Source organism: Callospermophilus lateralis, unplaced genomic scaffold (assembly GCF_048772815.1).
Source record: "Callospermophilus lateralis isolate mCalLat2 unplaced genomic scaffold, mCalLat2.hap1 Scaffold_105, whole genome shotgun sequence".
Taxonomy (NCBI): Eukaryota; Metazoa; Chordata; class Mammalia; order Rodentia; family Sciuridae; genus Callospermophilus; species Callospermophilus lateralis.
In genome coordinates this window covers 1,733,170-1,754,092 of record NW_027510702.1, presented here as the reverse complement: position 1 = coordinate 1,754,092, position 20,923 = coordinate 1,733,170, and the positions used below count along the sequence as shown (strand labels likewise).

At 31.1% G+C, this 20,923-nt stretch overlaps 1 protein-coding gene across 1 annotated transcript in view; it reads left to right on the top strand.

Moving 5' to 3' along the window:
- LOC143640001 (uncharacterized) overlaps window positions 1-20,923 on the top strand; it is a 141,157-nt gene that overhangs the window by 98,830 nt on the left and 21,404 nt on the right. The window contains 7 exon segments of the mRNA XM_077107990.1: window positions 3,959-4,012; window positions 5,916-5,969; window positions 10,250-10,303; window positions 10,699-10,806; window positions 11,068-11,120; window positions 11,679-11,733; window positions 12,956-13,009. Of these exon segments, the coding sequence (XP_076964105.1) occupies window positions 3,959-4,012; window positions 5,916-5,969; window positions 10,250-10,303; window positions 10,699-10,806; window positions 11,068-11,120; window positions 11,679-11,733; window positions 12,956-13,009 (432 nt within the window).

Sequence of the window (20,923 nt, the reverse complement as noted above, 5' to 3'; positions counted from 1 at the left end):
GTAGCCCATACGGAGGCAAATGTGATTGGGGCTTTCCCTCAGTTCCATTCATGTAGATGATACCCCTGGGGGCTGTCAGGAGGAGGCTCAAGAGAATGAAACCTTAAGAATTGTCTGAGAGTAGCCCAGACCAGAATTCCGCAGTTGTTCCAAACTCCTTCCCCCACCTCCACGCATCCGAGGCAGATCGGAATTCGGGACACCGTGTACTCACGCCAATTGCTCTCCGGGCCCAGACAGAAAAGTTGGAAGCGGCTTTGGCAGAACCCAACATGCCTGCTCTGTATTGAACAGGTGATTAAGAGCTGCCTAGGCCGAGAAACCTCTCACCCGAGTCTTGAAGAGTGGCGGCTGCACTAGTTGCGTTTAAGTAGCCGTCGGGTGCCCACGTTACCCTCCAGAGAGAAAGAGAGAGAAAGATGCACCTCAAACAGACATGGGGTGCGTGCACTTACCTCGGTGTAGAATCTCGGTATGGGACCTCCAATATGAAACCGCTGTTGACCGGTGACGAGTTCTTGCTTCCCCAATGTTGAAGAATAACACCAGAAAGCACACGCCAAGGCAAGGTCAGAGTAGAAATTAGAAGTTTATTAAAGGACAGCAGAAAAGACATCTCCCGGAGGAAGAAGGGGACCCAAGAGGTGGGAATCCCTGTATTTGACATTTTTATAGTTGTAAATAAATAGTCATGAGTACTACTTACAGTATGTGTGAGAAGTACACATATTTGAAAACAAGAAAGCATTAAAACAAGATCACCAATGGACGTGTTACTATTCAATTTCTGTTTTTGTCATGTATGTGATTACTCTGAATTCTGTAAGGTTGTAATTTAGGAACTTGTGCTCTCATGGTTAAAAAAAATTGCCTTGTAGTTTATATTTATAAAATTGCCATTATGTGCTTCAATAGAAATTATCACCTTTTTCATGAAATAAGAAAAAAGTGTTCCTTGGTGAGGATGACTCAAGAAATCAATTTATTAAAAAATTGTTCATATTGTCCCATAACTACATCTTTAAATAGGGATATTGAAAAAATGCTAATGTAGTTAATATGTACACAATTACATCTATCCTTTAATTGATTCTTCATAGAGTTAGGAGCAATCACAATAGACATTGAATAAAATTACTTAATTTGATATTTATTGTTTATCTGCATATGAAGAGAAAGAGAGTGGGTTTTTTTGTTGTTTGTTTGTTTGTTTGTTTGTTTGTTTTTGTGTGTGTGTGTTTCAGAGAGAGAGTTTTTGACCTAAATTCATTTTTGGTGTTTCACTGAAGTGGCAGATGATTTTAAATTCACAAACCCTACAATAGAACCTCTCCATGCATAAATCACTCCCTAGGAGAAAGTTAGGACATATGAAAACTGATTATCACTAGAATGCCATTAAGCACATTTAGTTATTTGCTGAAAGAGAATTTTGCTTATTATATCTCTATTAATTTCAACAATAAAAATATTATATCTTAACTCAAATTACAATACAACTTAATTTAAAATATTTTGATTTTTTTTATTTGGAGGTTTCTGTTGAACTGATCATAAGCCTAAAATAAGATGACAATATAAAATGTACTTGCAAGAGACAAAAAACTATTAACATATTTATGTAACATTTAATATGGGGATTTTCAATCAAATGTACTATATATTAAAATTATATATAAACTTGGACTAAAGATAAAGAATGTGACTTAATATTTGTAATGTTTTTAAGAACTTTACATTTATGTTGCAGTACATACTTCTTAAGAAAATTGTCTGAAAGTGAAATATTTGTTTCATCTGTGTTAAACTTTACTTGCATGTTTAAGTATTTAAGTTCTTTCTGCATAAATGAAATGGAGTGTCTGAAGTTGACGACCTTTGAATCTAACATTTTAGTAATCTGCCCCTGGTGATTCTGCATAGAGTACTATCTAAGAAACAATACGTGGTTACTTCTTTGTAAAAAACTTAAATATTAATTCTAGACACTGCCTTCAGAGCATGGTAACAGCTTAGAAAGCACATATAGCAGTCTCTTTTCTTAGATATCTTACTAATGTTTGAGGGAAACTAATTAAATCAGTATATGTATATCTGGCCATTATAAGTCAGTAATTAAGTTTTACACATAAAATGAATATATACCACATTTTAAAAGTTTACAGATATATTCAGTAATGTACTCTTTCCTGCGGGTCATGTGGAATTAGCAGGTCATAAAAACAATTTCAGGGTTATTACCTGCATTTAAAAAATGAGATAGAACAGGATATGGTAAAATAGAATAAAAATTTCAAAGGTCATTATCTATCAAAATGGTGAACATTGCCTTTTGAAATTCATGGTTCAGCTACTTTGCACATGCTTGCATGTGTGAGGATTATAAGTAAATATTATTGTGGGTCAGGGTCAAATAATTTACAACCATGGCAGTACTGCACCAAAATCAATCATTTTATTAAAATACTAGCATTTATTTAGATCTTTAGCATTGTTTATATTTTTTGTTAGTTAGAATACTTCTGAAATACCATAGTAAAAACATTAAACATAAATTTTGTGGATACTGGAGGAAGAGGTCAGTGGTAGCATGATTGCCTACCATGTGTAAAGCCCTGAGATTGATCACCAGCACTAAACAGCAAAACAAACAACAAACAAATCCATGTTTGAAATGCAAATATTTTATACAAATGACTATATCACCAAAAAGTTTAAAAATGAAAATAATTTATAATCTTACAATTGAAAACTTACCATAAATTTCTGTCCAACAACTATTATACCTATTTCACATACATATTCTACAGTTAAATTTATACCATGTATCTTCATTGGTATTTGGCTTTATTATTATATATAGTATTCTTGTTTAGAATATTAGTATCAAATTAACAGTAGTATACTATTCTATCAGTTTGTTTATGTAGCTATTTTTCCTGAGATTAAACATTTTAAATAATAGAGAATTTCCAATTTCACAGACAGCATTACAAGAAACTTTTTTTTTGGCTTGTTTCTTTTGATTTGTTTGCTTTCTTAGGTTTCATGCTTTCACCATTTATTCAGCAGTATTTTATTGAGATCTTAGTTTTTGTTTGTTTCTTTGTTTGTTTGGCCTCTGCCAGTTCTAAGGAAGAAAATAATTGACACTGCCCAAAAGTAGGCCAATATTATAAGTATGTAGAGGAGTCACACAGTCATGTATATAGGTATACAATTCAAGTACACACAAGTACTGTTGTGATAAGAGAGAGAAAATATAAATTCTTCTGCTAATTGAGTAAGTGATATGGAAGAAGTAAAATAATTTTCACATAAAGATGGTCAAGTAAAATTTGAATCCAGCCTATTCTAGTTTTATACTGTAACACAGAATTTCTCCTAAAGCAAATGGATACAGTGGAAATTAATTTGAGGAAACAATGTATAAATTTATATTTTTTATGGTCATGTGAATTTTTTTAAGATTCAGAGATGAATTAGCAGGCCCAGACTTCAGAAGATATGTATAATATTGAAGATATGTTGAAATATCAATTTTACAAAAGAGTTTTTCAAAGTGATACCTATCTATAAAAACCTCCCCTAGATGAGATATTCTGAAATAATCTGGGATAATATTTTTCAGAAGATTTGTACCCTGGCAATGTTATTATATCCAGTTCATTAAAAAGGTAGAGTAAATGGGTAGGTGTTCATAAATTCCAAAATCATATGATGTACTTAGTTATAGTAAAGAAAATTGAACAGTATAATATTGAACAAAGCACAGATTTTATCTGTAAATGTAGGTATAAGATTTTATCACATGAGAGCAAAACTTCCATTATAAGTATTTTAACAAATGTTAGCTTCTGCATTTTAATTTCCATGTATTTATCTTACTTTATACTTAATTCGTGACTTTTGACAAGATGTATTGAGTGATTTTTATTTGTGTACTATGTTTTCCTAGGGTCTACCAGGTCCACCTGGTGAAAAAGGTGAAAATGGAGATGTTGGCCCCATGGTAAGTTTGTATTTTCTACTTTTTGATGATTATTGTGAATCTCCACACTGTTAATTTATTTTTAAAAAAATTTTGGTTCTTTTTATTTATACATAATGTTATGATTCATTTGGACACAATAATAAAAGCCTGGAATATATTATATGATGCTCTATTTCAGTCCCCAGTATTTCCTCTTTCCTTCCCTCCTTCCCTTGCCCTGTTTGCTTCTGTCTACTGTTCTTTCTGCTGTTTACTTTTACTTTCAGGTATTTGCTGCTGTTGTAAGTACCATGGGTTTGTACATGACAGTGATATTCATATATGTCCATAGGAAAGTTAGGTCAAATTCATTCCTCTGTTCTTCCCTTATCCTATCCCCTCTCCCTTGTCCTTTTTCTTCAGTCCTGTATACTATAGGGATGCAGCCACATCAGTGTTTATAGCAGCACAGTTCACAATAGACAAGCCATGAAACCAAAGTATCTCTCAACAGATGAATCAACAAAGAAAACGGTGTGTATATATACACAATGGAGTTTTACTCAGCCATGAAGAAGAATAGGTGGAACTGGTAAATGGGTGGAACTGGAGAATATCATGCCAAGTGAAATGAGTCAGACTGATAAATCAAAGGTCTAATGTTTTCTTTGATTTGTGAAAGCTAGTCCGAAATAAGTGGTGGTGGTGGGGAAGACAGGGAGAAAAAGAAAACTAGAAGGGGGACATTAAATTGAAATAGAAGAAAGATTAGTGTACTACTAATTTCTTTATTAGAATTTATTGATCTGCACAAAGTAGTCCTAAAGACAATGGTTCTTTCTGTTTTACCCCTCACCTTTTTCCTACTCTGTCTCCATCTGCAGCCATTAAATATTGATATCATTATTTCAGCTATATCTCCTTTTCTTTATTTCTCACCTCAGAATAATATTGTATACATGTTTGGCCTTCATATGTTGTTACTTTCTTACCTTTATGTCTTTTATAAAGATGCCGTATTTTAGTTGCTTCTTAGGCTTTAACTTTGGACTTTGATGTGGAGCAGCATAAAATAAATAATAATCATACCAGATTTGTATAATTAGCAATTGTTGATGGATAATGAGATTTTCTTGTAATACTTTGAAACAAATTATAAATTTAATAAAGAATTCAGTCGTAATTAGCATGATATGACTTATAACGATCTACATTTATTAATTCTGACTTTCTGCCCTAAAACCTTAAACTAAAATTTGAAATGCATATATTTGTTTATTAAGCACTAATTTTGATAAGAAAATAATTTGCCAAAGTAATTGAAATCTATAATGAAATGTTATAAATACATTTCATAATTGCTCTTTCCTTTCAACATTGCCCCCGATTTTTACTTTCTTGAGAAAACAATTTTGGTAATTTCATACCTGTATGTTAGATTTTATTCTCTTTAAAGACCACAACCAGATTAAGTAGAAGAAATGTGGAATAATCATTGCTGATTCAGATAGCTGGTTAATAAAACTTCCAAGCAGCATCCAATATGTAGCAAACTACTCTTTAGATATGGTTGCTATGGTTCCATGAATCATTTATAAAGGGGGTATTTTTCATATGGATTATGTAATACATAACTAGAGTCATAGTTTTAATCTACCACAAAATCATCCTGTAAAATTTACCTGACTTCCAGAGTAGAGAGATCAAAATTTTGTTCTAAGTGTCAACTGGAATGATCAGACCTGCAAAGACTACTGCTCTACATTAGAAATTCTGGAGAATTTGAAAGTCAATGTGCTATATTAAATTATTTGCTGTCAGTACATTTGACAACAAAATTCTAGCATATGTTTCTGTCTCTGAGAAAAACTAGATATATATTTATGAACTTATGTTTCAACACAAGAATAAGGATAACTGTATTACCTTTTCTACACTAAAGGGACCACAAGGACCCCCAGGATCTGTTGGTTCAGTTGGTGGTGTTGGAGAAAAGGTAAGAAATTTAGTAAGATGCCATTTGAAATAGGTGAAAGTAAGAGCTTTTGATAATATTGTATACTTTTATATATTTTGATAATATTGTATTAAGTGCTTCTAATTTAAAGGGATCTTTAAGTATTTTACATATAGTTATATGACTTACATGACATCTACTCTGGTACTTAAACACATTAAAAGTTAAAGTACTTTTGAGATATCATGTTTTTGATTGCCAGATATTGTACTGAATGCTGTACATGGGTTATTTTCTTTAATCAATGCAACAACTTCATAATGATGGTGTCATCATTATCCACCTTTGAGAGCTGGAAAGCTGAAACTAAAAAATCTTCAGTAATTTCATCAAAGTTTTTTCATTTGAAAATATGATACTCCACTCCATGAATTTCTGATGGGAGTTCAGTCTCTAGATAGTCATAGGACTGAACATAGAAGAGATTGTTCAACGTAACTGACTTAAAAGGGAAATAGAAATGTTCATGACACAAAAGAATTAGTCATTGATTTTGTCATGTTTTGAGTTATATTTTCATTACTAATAATATGACCTGTCTTTGGCACTTTTCAAAATAGTTAGCATATGCCAAAACATCCAGGTTTGGAATAGCTTCCTTTTCTGATGAACATGATTTCATTTTAATAATTTTCTCTTCTTTTATGAAAATGTCAAAATGATTCACTGATTTTTTAAAAAATTTGTATTCATGCTCACTTCTTAATAGAATTATGAAGAAAATTATCATTGGTATTTTCTTGATTTAAAAAATAAATTATTTACCAGTTTTGAGGAAAGAATTGTATTTCATAGCAGAAAATATTATATGGTAAAAAATTTAAATTTTTCCTGAATTTGATGATTATTTAAAGATATCAGATTTATGCCAAACTTTTAAAAGTGATTCTGCTTGTCTATAATAACAATGGCTTAGGAGGCTGAGGCGGGAGGATCACAAGTTTGAAGATAGCCTTGGCAACTTAGCAATGCATTAAGCAATTTTAGTGAGATCCTGTCTTAAAATAAAAAATACAATGACTGAGGATGTGGCTCAGTGGCTAAGTGCCCTGGGTTCAATTCCTGGTACCAAAAGGAAAGAAGTGATTCTGCTCCTTGACCTCAAGTCTTGACACATTTTATCTTGTACTGAATTATTTAAAGAAATTCATTGATTTTTAATTAAAGAATTTGAAAGTGCTGGGGTTGTGGCTCAGTGGTAGAGCATTTGCCTTTCATGTGTGAAGCACTGGCTTTGATCCTCAGCACCAAATAAAGATAAGTAAATCAAGGTATTATGTCCATCTACAACTAAAAAAAAAATCAAAAAAGAATTTGAAGCTCAGAAATAAAATGTAATAACAGAATGTGTTATTTTGATGTTTACTTTAGAAAATTTATGTGACTATTCCAGTACATTAATTACTTCATTGGCAAATTTTGTGTTAGTGCATCAATGGTGTAGTTTATTTGGATATCTTTTTTATATTTTGAAATTGAAAGTCGAGTGTTTAAGTTGTTCTGGTGGTTGGAGGGTGGGATTGAAAGAGCATTTGTCATTGAGGTCAGTTGTCCTAGGAGGAAAAGCTTAAGACAATGCTGATTTGTGGATACTTGTGTATCAGATCAATGACATCAGCCTTGACCCTTTTCTTTGTTACACTATCCCTTTTTGGTTCTAATGCTTTCTAGTAGTGTTCCACTCAGCTGTTTCAGCTTGTTTCCTAAAGTTTCAAATACAGGGGAATAGTTTTAAGTTCCTCATTGGCTTCTTTTATGCTTTTTCTTCTGTGAAACTCTTACAGATAGACACTGATGTTTGGAGTTCCAAGGAAATCCCACACTGTTTCCATTTTGTTTAAAGCCTCTGTGGTAGCACCTTACCAACTATGAGTTTTATGAGAATGATTCACTCTAGTTGGTGATTTGATTTTTATGTTTTAAATGTACCTGATTTGAAATTTGTTATATGACAAAAGAAAGTTCTAATTTTGTTCTTTTATGATATTTCATTTTCTATGTGACACCAAACAGTATAGAAATAAAACACTTTAATCTTATTTATTTATTTTTTTTATTTTTAGAATCTGCTATATATTATAGATTTCTGACATCATCTTTCATTCTGGTTGAACATATCCTCATTTATATTTTGGAAACTTTATTTTCAGTCATTAAAAATGAAAAATAGAAGAAGGCAGTGTCTTTAGTCATTGTGTCCTTTGGGTAAACATATTTAACATGTACATGTAATGTATATTTACCATAAATAACTTCTAAACTTTAATAATTCCCTCAAAAGAGGATATTTTCTTAATATTTAATATGTCTATAGCTCTGAACATACAAGCAAGAATTATATAGAATGAGGTAAAAAGGTTATAAGACATTACACTTTCATAAGCTAACACTTTATCATATACCAGTTCTCTATCATATACTTACATCAAGTATTATTCTTTAGAATCAGTATTTTGTAATCTTGTTGATATGTTCCCTGTGGCATCATTTTATTCATTTGTAATTTTGTCCTGCCCACTTTCAAAAATTGGAACTGAGGTATTTCTAGAAAATATTAATTACATCTTATGGAATTGCTATATATATATTGTGCATACTTGCACAATAAAGGTAATTTTCATATGTGTTTCTGGACAAATTAATATTAATGTATTGTTCTTAAATTTGACTTTATAATTTAAAAGATCATCCTTAAATATTAAAAATTATTTAAAACCATCTCTTCACTGCCTTTCATTTTCTATATTTAAAAAAATGGAAGAAGGCTTATAGAATATGTTTAACTTTACAGTTGACAGGGATTTAAAAACCTATAGTAATTTGACCGCTAATTGCCACCTCTGCATTATTGCCCTAGCTTAATATGACACATAAGAAAACATTTTGTACAGGACCAACATATTTTCTATATTCTAAATAAATATTATATGTATACCATATATAAAATATTTAACATGAGCATTTTATAGTTGATTTGAATTGCAAACTACTTGTTTCCATTCAAAGGTATGAATAACCAGCTCATAAAAATATTACTATTATATATCAATCCATTAGACTGAGATAGCACAACAATTTCTTTCTTCATAAATAATACAAATGTAATATTTTACTTGTAAGGTTTATCCAAAATTCTGGAAATACTTGCTATTCACCTTGAGAGTTGAAAATTTACACACACTAACTACTACTGATAAATTTCTTGAAATACTTGATGTCTTCCACAATTATGCAGATAACATAAGGAGTTAAAATATATATATTCTCAAAGAGTGAGAATTTTGTACACAAAATAGTTTCCTCTGTGCTTACATTTAATTTTCTACCCTTGAAACCATTGAGAAGCATGGAGTTTGTGCTACAAATATTGGAAATACCAGAGTTTAAAACTAAAGGAAACTAGACATCATGTATCTTTTTCAATTTAGACGTACACAGCCCACTTCAGAATTGCTAAGATCTCTGATTTCAGAGTTGGTAGCACCATGATTATGAGTGGAAATACAGTTCATGAATGTATTGTATTATTTAAACGATCACTTTAGCATGTTGTTATATTTTTATGTATTTCTCTGTGTGAGGCATTAGCAACAGGCTTTCATAGCTAAAATCTACATGTCTAGAGATTTATTTATTATTCTAGTAAGCTAGAAAATAGCCATCCATATCTAAATGAGATCATAAATGCTATGAAATTTATTACAAGTGTATTCTCAAAGGGAGCAGTTTTAGTTAGTATCTAAATGCCTTCTATACCTTATAATTATAATCTTTTTTCTGTGTTCTCTTGATCTCTATTAACCATATCCTATAGGATTCATAATGTAGTCTCAAATTATTAGACGATTTGTTATGTTAAAGAGAAAGTGAATTCATATTTCAGTTAGAAACAATTTGAAACTTTTAATCAATAAAATTGATTATAATGTAAATATTGGTGCATACAAGTACATGATTTGTTAGGAAGCATGCATATTTGTTTGGTGGTAAGCTAACTTGATGTGCTGACTATAATTAACCCATGAGAATTGTAATATCAAGCCTATGTGGTTCTGTCTCCTCATCTGAAAAATAAAAATACTGAATTTATTAATATAAAAAGTTCCTTACTGTTATTCAAGTTTTTCTTTGTCTTTTTCTAACCAATAAAATAATGGAGTGATTACTCTCAAATGTATGATCATAACTGAAGGCAGATTTACAACTGCAAGATGTCATTTCTCTGCTCTAATGATTATTTAATTTTTTTTTCCTCATAGGGTGAACCTGGAGAAGCAGGGAACCCAGGGCCTCCTGGAGAAGCAGGCTCAGGTGTAAGTGTCATCTTATTGTCAATGTAGGATGTTAGTTGTTTGGAAATTTCTTTAAAGCATTTTGAAATGTAACTTAACTACCAGTAATGATTTAGGTTTTTAGTTTCCCTTTCTAACCCATTAAAAGCAATCAGAAAGGCAGAGACTTAATGCTTAATGCTTAATGCTTAATACCGTCACATACCCTAGACTATTTCCATTCATATACAAGTTGAGAAAAGATAATATTTGCCCAAGTGAAAGCATTACAACTAATAGCCGTTGACTGGATACATTCTGTTATACTTTTTACGATGTTCAAAACAAAACCCCCAGCAAAGAATTGTGTGCTTAATATGCTGAGGTTAAAAATTGATTTAAAGCTTGTAAAGTAACTATTTTCTTATGTTATGTAGGGTCCCAAAGGAGAAAGGGGAGAAAAAGGAGAAGCTGGTCCACCTGGTGCTGCTGGACCTCCTGGTGCTAAGGGGCCACCAGGTGACGATGGCCCCAAGGGTTACCCGGTGAGTGAGTTTAATTCCCTTTAAAGTGGAATTTATGCCAGATTCACTTTTGAACTTTTTATAGAAATATTAGAAATCTGGCTAGTGAAGCTGACTTTTCTTCATTTCATATGTTCATAAACATTCTGAATTAATTTTACTTTTAAGAAATTTTCCAGCACAAGAAATATTCTCCTAGACTTTGCCTTGACTTTACCCTTTTAAATTTCAAATTTTCATATTCTTTCATTTATTTATTTTTCTTCAAAAACCTCCTTTTAGGGTCCTGTTGGTTTTCCTGGAGATCCTGGTCCTCCTGGGGAACCTGGCCCTGCAGGAAGTATTATGGAAAAAAATTCTAATGATTTTGGTAGGGATGTTCGCAGTGTTTCTCTTGTTAATAAAGAAGATTCCTCATTACTTAAATGGACTTTCAAAGACAGAACAAGAAAGAAAACAAACAACTACAAGAAAATACATGTGATATTATTATTATAGATTATTATTTCTACATATATGATTATGATTACCTATTACTAAAGTTGCAGGGCTGTTGTTTTTCCCTGTCTCTTTTATAATGCAAATCCGATCATCTACTGCACCATATCTGTTCCTGGTGAAAGGATGAACTTGCCTTTCACACTAACTGCCTCTTCTTCCTTGACTTATATCAAAAGCATACTATATTTTTAATCTCATATAACAGCAGTTTCATTTATCTTTATGGAGCGAGTAAGAGGCACCACAGTCCTAAAAAAAAGTAATAGTAATTTTATTTGTCCCTCTGATAATTTATCTCAAGAACACACTAAGATAGTCTATTAAACCTTTTTTCCCTGATAAAATGAAATGTAGTGAAAAATGTCTGGATTCATTTTCTCTTCCTGATCATAGGGTCAAGATAGTGTTGGTGGTGACAAGGGTGAAGATGGAGATCCTGGTCAACTGGTAAGAAAGCCTATTAAATTTTTTCTTACTCATTACACACTCAAGTTATTTTAAAGCAATGATCATCCTTTCAAAAGCACAGCTCATTGTGTGTACTTTTTTCCAAAAGAAATATTTGAATTCCAGTTTAATCTTAGAAGTGTTTCTCTTTGAGATGTATCAAAAATATAATCAAAGTCCTCATAATAAAAACTACAGTCACAGCATACTAATGATTTGACATACTATATCAGATTCAGTTATCCATTCATTTGTGTTAAATAAAGATATCATTTTTGTATCTGTTCTTTTTAGGTATGCATGACAGTAGAGTGTATTTTGACATATTACATATACATGGAGTACAGCTTAGTGTATTTTGACATATTACATATACATGGAGTACAGCTTATTGTAATTAGGATCCCATTCTTGCAGTTGTACATGCTTTGTAGTTTCACTGATCATGATTCATATATGAACTTAAGAAGGTTATGTCTGAAAAAAAAATAAGACTGAAAGGAAGAAAGCCTCCTTAGTAACTTATCATTAGCATGAATTTGTTCAATTACTAACTTAACTGAACTTAGCATAATATAAACCTGTTTTTTTTTAGTTTTTCATCTTTCAATTTGTGAATGGCAGTGTGTGCTTTGACTACATAGGGTGGGTACTAAGTTAAGTAGCATCTGAAGATAACTGCAGCCCTATCTCAATTTTGTCTCTAGAACCATATCCATAAGGTATTTGCACTCAGAGATGCAGGCTTCTGCCGTGTAGATGAGATTTCTGGATCAAATCTCAGCATACTGTGAATACCTGGGCATAGCAATGCTAATGCTATATAAGTAATTTACAGGTAAAAGCTTCATAGTTTCACAAATTTATGTGATTATGAGTAGAATTATTAATTGCATGAGTCTATTAATTAGTATACTGGTTGAATATTTGCCAAATAGAAATTAGCATTTTTTAAAAGGACAGAGTTTTACCTAGAGGGAATCTGATTCACTCTCCTTTAGCTTTGAAGATTACCATAAGAATTTATCAACTTCATTTGTAGATATCTGGAGGAAGTTTAGGTATCTGAAATTAAGCTGAATTTTTTAAGGAAAAAATAGATTTGTAGAAATGAGGAAGCAAGATCTATTTAAGTACAGGTTTTGAGAAATTATATAATCCATAAGAAAATTTCCAATTTCTTTAACGGTGTCTTTCATATGTAATTTATATTTATTTATAGGGTCCTCCTGGTCCATCTGGTGAGGCTGGCCCACCAGGTCCTCCTGGAAAAAGAGTAAGTTTTTGTTTTTTTTTAATTCTTCATTTTGAAATATCTGTTCTTTATTCACCATGTATTTAAACTTATGTATGTAAGCTATAGGCAGTATGTTCTAAGGATACTGAAAAATGTGTCAGAATACTTACTAAAATAGAAAACCCTTTAACCACTTCAGTATCATGATGAAAATAAGAAAAACAGCTCTTATTTAGGGAGTGCTTAGTACTCTCCTCAGTGAAAATATAGACTGTTATAACAAATTCCAGTGCTACCCTGAACATCAACTCCTGGAGTACCATGTGGGGATAAGATGTCAATACCCTAGTGGTAGCTTAAAGCATTGCAAAAACCTTCATGTCATATCAGTAAAATAATCTCAGGAATCAGTATATAATATTATATTGCTTTACATGGTCAAACTTCTCTTTCTTGTGAGTAAAAATTCAAAAGAATTTTCCTGAAGATCTGTACCAACATACAAGTATGTGTTGTTCAAAATATTGACTGCAGAAGAACCTGGATTTTCAAAACTCTTAAACTAAATTTAATTTGCTTTTCTATTTGATTAACATAATAATTTTATATATAATGGGGCACGGTGTGATATTTCAATCCAGGTATACAGCATGCACCAATCAAATCAAGGTAATTATCATTCCCTCCCCTCATCATTTATGGTTAGGAAGTTGAGGCTCCTCTCTTCTATATCTTCACAAAACTGTATATCAGCTTATTATGAACTATATTATGATTATTATGAACTATAATCCTCCCCCTGTCCTGTGCAACAACACTACAACTTATTCCTTCTACCTGTGTCTGGGACCTATTGTCCAACCTCCCTTTACGCCTTCTCCCCTCCACCCTGCTGAGCCTCCAGTAATCACAGTGTTCAAATTGGATTATTTTAGCTTTGGAGAGAATGTGTGGTATTTGTCTTTTTCTGAGTCTGGCTTATTTCACTTAACATGATGTTCTATAATTCTATCTATTTTCCTATAAATGACAATATTTCGGTTTTTTTTTTATTTTTGAATAATATTCCATTACATATATGTAGCACATTTTCTTGGTCCATTCATCTTTCTGGGAACACTAGTTTGACTCCGTATCTTAGCAATTTTGATTAGGATTGCTGTGAACACAGGAGTGCAGGTATCTCTTCAGTACGCCGATTTCATTTCATTTGGATATATAAGCGGAAGAGGGATGGTGGATTATATGATAAATCCATTCTTTTTAATTTACTTTAAGGAACCCATATACTAATCTCCATAATGACTATACTCAATAACATTCCCATGAACAATGCATTAGAGTTCTTTATTTGCACATCCTTGAAGAATCATTTATTTTTGTCTTTTCAACGATAGTCCATCTATTTCTAATGATTTGCAATTATTATTTTGATCTCCTCTTTTCATGTATTTGTTTTCCATCTGTATTGCTTCTTTTAAGAAATGTCTGTTCAGACTATATGCCCACTTTAAAAATTGGATTATTTGTTTTTATGCTGTTGAGATTTTTGAGTTTCTTACAAATATTTTCTCTCACTCTGTTGGGTGTTTTTCTATTCTGTTCATGGTAGTTGCCTTTGCTATGTAGAAGTTTTTGGTTTGATATAACCTCATCTGTCTTTTTTTGCTTTTGGTTCCTGTATATTTGGAGTCATATAATAAAATGCCTATATAAATGTCTGGAAGTGTTTGCTGATGTTTTCTTCCAGTAATTTATGGTTTCAGTTCTTATACCTGGGTCTTTGATCCATCCTGAGTTGATTTTTATAGAAATTGAGAGATAGAGGCAAGTTTCAGTCTTCTACATGTGGATATCCAGTTTTTTTTAAAAGACTGTCCTTTCTCCCAGTTCTGTTTTTGGTACCTTTCTCAAAAATCAGTCAGTTGTGTAGGATTATTTCTGGGATCTCTATTCTATTTCCACTGGTCTATGTGTCTGTGTACAAGTACTATGCTGTTTAGGTTACTACGGATCAGTGTTATGTCTTGAAATCTAGTATTGTGTTGCTTTCAGCATTTGTGTGTGAGTGTGAGCATACACATGTGCACGTCTGTATGCGCACATGTATGCGCGTGTGTGTGTGTGTGTGTGCTGTTGTTTTCAATATTGCTTTGACTATTTGTGGTCTTTGGTGGTTTCATATGAATTTTAGACTTTTTTCCACTAGTTCAATGAAGAATATCCTTGGTATTTTCATAGGGCTTGAATTTTAAATTGCTTTGGGCAGCATGTTTAAGGTTTTTCTTACAATCTATGAAAATGGGAGTTATTTCCTATTTTCTTTTTTGTATCTACTCATTGTTCAGAGATTTTCATTATAGAGTTCTTTCACTTCCTTGGTTAAATTTATTCCTATGTATTTCATTTCTCTTCATAATTATTTTGAATGAGTTTGTAGATTTATTTCTCAGCCAATTTATTATTGGTATATAAAAAGATTACTAATTCTTACATGTGGTTTTTTTATCCTACATCTTTACTAAATTCATTTATCATTTCTAATAGTCTTTTAGTGGAGTCTTCAGATTTTTTTTTTAATATGGAATCAATCATACTGTCAGTAGAAGGAGGTAATTCAACTTCTTCCTTTCTTGTTTATATACCTTTCATTTCTTTCCCTTGCCTAATTGCACTAAGACTTCAAATACTATATTGACAAAGTGGTGAGAGTCGACATTCTTGTTTTGTTCCAGGTTTTAGAGAAAAGGCCTTCAGCTTTAGCGTATTCAGTATAATGTTGACTGGGTATTTAGCATATATAGTCATTGTTGTTTATGTTAAAGCAAATGTCTTCTATATGTAGTATGTTTAGAGTTTTAATCATGTAGGGACATTATTTTACTGAATATGTCTTTACATTGGTTGAGATGATAATATTATTCTGATCATTCTGTTGGTGTGAGGAAGTCTATTTGTTGATCTGTGGATGTTAAAGCATCACTTGATCCTAGTGAATGACTTTCTCAATGTGCTATTGAGTACCATTTGATAGTATTTGGGGGTGGGGATTCTTATACCTATGACCATCTAAGATATTTGTGTTTAGTTTTTGTTGTTGTTGTGTTCTTGTTTTTTGTTTTTTTGTTTTGTTTTTAATATGGATAAAATGCTATACTGGTAGAGTGAGTTTGGAAGAGTTCCCTCTCTTTCAATTCTTTGAAATAGTTTTAGAAGATGTGGGCTTAGTTTTACAAAGGTTTGGTAAATGTAGCAATCAAGCCATCTGATCCTGCACCTTTCTTTTAGGGGAAACTTCATTACTGATTCAATCTCATTACTTGTTCTTAGCCTGTCGTGGTTTCCTGTGTCTATCCTTTGTTTCCTGTTGTACTATTTTCATAATGTAACAATGTCTATAGACCAGCCTCTTGTAGCACCTAATAATTTTACATTAGATTGCTACTGAAAAGAAAACAATTGATCTATCAAATGTATCATAATTAACATTTTCTGTTTATCAAAAAATATTAAAGAGACATGGAAAATAAAAGATCTGTTAGGAGAAAATATTTCTAACATAGAGAAACTTGTAAAGAATAATTTTTCAAAATATCTAAGTATTTCTTTCAAATTCTGAAAGAAAATATTCCAATAGAAAAAAAAATTAGCAAAAGTCACGAGAAGGCATTTGACAGAAATGCCCCCAAAATACACAAATGATAGATATGATGTTGTTGAAGTCAGGGAAATACGTACTGAAAATCACATAGAAATAACATCCTATATTCACCAATTAACAAAAATCTACTCTTGGCAAACCAGATGTTAGAAAAGATGTTTTTAAAAAATGAGGGGGATTATCATTCACATCAATTCTTTGTTAATTTGTAAAACCACTTTAGAGAAATAGTTCTAAGTTACCTAATAGATTCTATTCAACTATTCCTACCAACTGGTAATCACATTTCTAGGTACATATCCTACATTATTTCTTGCACATGTTTACCATGAGGCACATTTAAGAATGTTCATATCATCTTTATTCATAATAATAACAATAGAAAAGATAAATTAATTATATTCATAAACAAAAATATTTCATGGCGGTGAAAATGAATATATTAGAGATGCTTCAATCCAGAAGGTTGAATCTCAAAAAACCTGTGAGAGAAAATATATTACCAACTTAAAGTGATTTGAGTTATATTTTCTGACATTATGATGGTGTGAAAAGTACAGTCAGTATAAACTGGCCTTCAAATATTGAATTTTGATGTTTTCCTAGGCTAGTGTTACATCATATACATCATAAGAGAGTATCACGCTGAGCAGCTGCCAGTGAGCAAAGGACTGGTACTCTACCAAGCACTGTATTGCTAAACTATAATATTCAACAGGTCAGGTATACTAAATGCATTTTCAATATATGGTATTTTCAATTTATCATGAGTATATTATAACAGAATCCCATTAGAAGTTGAGGAGCATCTATATATAAATGCAAAATATTGAAGTGCAAAATAATATATTTCAACATTTTGCTTATATAATGGGCAAAAAAGGTAAAACATGGTTAGTATTCAAACTACATGGTAAAATTAAAAAAAAATGATAAAACAATGATTAACAAAAGTTTAGGATGGTAGTTATTTCTGTGGGAGAAAGTGCATTGTAATTATGCAAAATAGCATATAGGAAGTTTCTGATACTGAGTTGCATGATGTAATGAATTTGTATGTTGAGAACCTAAGATCATAAAGTTATTTAAAGTAATAATTTATACAAATATGATGGACTATCTTAATCTATTCTAGTCACTTTGTTAACAAAATTAGAAGGCTGTGTACCCATGAATTATTAATGGTATGAGAAATATGGTAACTATGCATTGCTTACAATGTTTTTCACATGCATTTTGATATGGTAGAATAAGCAGCCTTAGGTCAGCACAATTTAACAATAACACGAAGGTTTTCTTCATTTAAAATGTGACATAACAAAAAAAATGGCATAATAAAATCTGACCTGAAAGTTGTTATCACAATGTGCTAAATTGTTTCCTATAGTAGGTTAACATAAAGTGCTATGCACATAACTGACTTTATCAGTTTTACATAGTAATCCATTTTTTAGACAAAATAAAAGGTATTTTGATGGTGTGAAAATTGTTCTAACAATAATACCCTTATTACTAAAAGTATGGTTTGCTTTGTATAGTACTTGCAATTGATTGATGCTTGAATTGTTTTAAACTACAGCCAAACAAACTGGTTGATTTAGTCAGCAGTTCTGCTTTAGCTTAAATAGGTGCTGTTAGCTATAAAAATGAAAGAACATGAGGGATTAGTATTACTTAGTTCTTTTGCAACCTGCAAACCACCATCTTTCATATCTTAATATTAGAAACCAATAATTTAGAATGCAGTTGCATTAGAATCAGTCACACCCAGTTTCAAATCTGTTTTGTTACCAAAGAATATGATATATGATAAGTTAATTTCTTTGAGTCTCAGGTTTTTTTTTCATTTATAAAGTGGGCATAATAACTAAGTCCAAAGTGAACGTGAGGACTAAATTAAATTAATATCCTGTATATTTAAAGAAGCAAGCCCAGTGCCTACATTTTTTAGGAGTGCAGACAGTAAGATGTTACTACCAACATTGAATAAAAGTTTCAAATTGTGGCATTATTCATAGATTTATTTATCAGTAAATAAAATATATAGGTGAAAGATTAAACCATTTCTAATTTTGCGATTGTGTAATTTAAAAGAAAACTTATTAGCAACAAGTAACTTTATAATAGGTTAGCTTTGTTTCTTGCTAAATTTTTCTTTTTCTTTCTCATTTCCATTTTATAGTGATCAATACTCAGTTGAGTGGTGCATGTTAAAAATAATTTTAAAATACTAATGAAATGCATTTTCAAAGTACAGGATATTGTAATTCTATTGAAATCTATACATATTTAAATTATTTATTCCTTCATGTAAATTTACATAACATATTACAAAGGAATTTCCTTTGAGAACAATTGCAGAAAAGGGGATAATTTAAATTCATAAAACTGCATATCAACATATTTTATATATAAACATAGATATGAAAAATTTTTGTATATATGTGTAATAAGAATTGTAATGCAAAAAAATGTATAAAGGCATGAATTGGTGTGAACATACTCTATATACAAAGATACGAAAAATTGTACTCTATATGTATAATAAGAATTGTAATGCATTCCACTAACACTAAAAAAAAAACTGCATATATTTTTAATAAAATAGATTTATAAAATAAGAGAGATTCAGTAGAAATTTGATAAATAATAATGTGATTAAACAGAGTTAACTGAGAAGAAAATAGTTGGGAACAAGTAATATGTATTGTAAGGTCATTCTTTAGACTACACTACACTACAAATGTGTGAAGTCACTTTTTTTTTTTAATTTGGTCAAATGAATTGTTTTGCAATCTATTTCTCTTCAGTCCATCTGGGACAGGTAGTCTTAAGTAAGCTTTGCATGTATTTTATGAAAATTAACATTCCCCCTATCTTCAGTTTACCTACATTGGAGGCAACAGAAAGGCAGACCAATAACAATTTTGCTAAAATATATAGCATAAGTAACAATTACTAGAAACATGTTCAAAATATTATCATTTTTCTGGGAATGAATTTGACAAATAAATGATAATAAGACTTCCTAATAGAATATTGATTGTAATACTTTGAGTCGCAGTGATACAGAAACAAGATTCTGATAGTTATTGAACTAGAAAAATTACATTATAATTTGTAGTCCATGTACCTTAGGTCCTACATTTGTAATACTGAAAAATAAATATCTCTTTCCTTAAGGCACCAGAAGATAGTACAGCTCACATCAATAAGCCTTGGAATTTTGATGCACAAGTGATCATTACAGCTAGTTTCATGTCCCCTTATACTGAAAAAAAAATTCTGGAACTAATTAAAACAATATTAACCTTATAATTTGAAAGTACACATATTAAATGGAATTTTAAAGTACAGCTCATATTACCAAAGGAAAGCTTACAATAAAAATCAAAATAACTGCTATTATTGAATACAAAGGCCAATAAATCATATATATGCATACATGTATGCCATATATGGTAAATAGACATACATATATAGTTTGAGCATATATAAGTGCACACACAAATACACATAACGCATATGTGTGTTACTATATGTATTGTTAACTTAAATTTCAAATTGAAATGTTTGCTTTTATAAAGGCCCTTGAAAAATTCCTTTATTATATAAATATATAGGTAGAAAAATAAATTATAATGATAAAATGCATTATAAATTTTCTTAAAATTTCTGTTCAGTAAAAAACTATGCCCTTTGAGGGTCATTACATAAACAAAGTGTGCATTTAAATTGGGAGTCTCTGCAGGGTATATACCTCTTTCAGAGACAGTCAAGAAGAATATTAAAAGTTCTTAAGAATCCTTAATTAAATTGATTTTAACTTTACTTTTTAAATACTCAAAATGTTAGTGTTTTTAATACTTCTTAGGAAAAACTGTCCTAATGTTTTCTCTTTTGTGACTATTGTGGATTGAACCTGGGAGTGCTCTACCTATAAGCAACATATGCCACTCTTTTTTATTTTTTTTACTTGTTTTGAGGTACAGTCTCAAAGTTGCCCAGCTGGACTTGAACTTACAGTCCTTCTGCCTTAGCTTTTTGAGTAGCTGTTATAATTTTTTAATGTGTAAAATAAGAGCACTTGTTCACTTAATATATACTTAAGTGTTCTAATAGCACTAAATTCAGCAGTTAATTTTACTAATATTTGAAGTCAGAACCTTTCTCAAGTTCTCCCTTTCTATACATTCCCTCTTTCCTCCTTGCTTCTCAAACCCCAACATCAGCATGCTTCCCAGAATTCTGCCCCTGTGACTCACATGTATGCCCAGATTCTTGGCTGACAG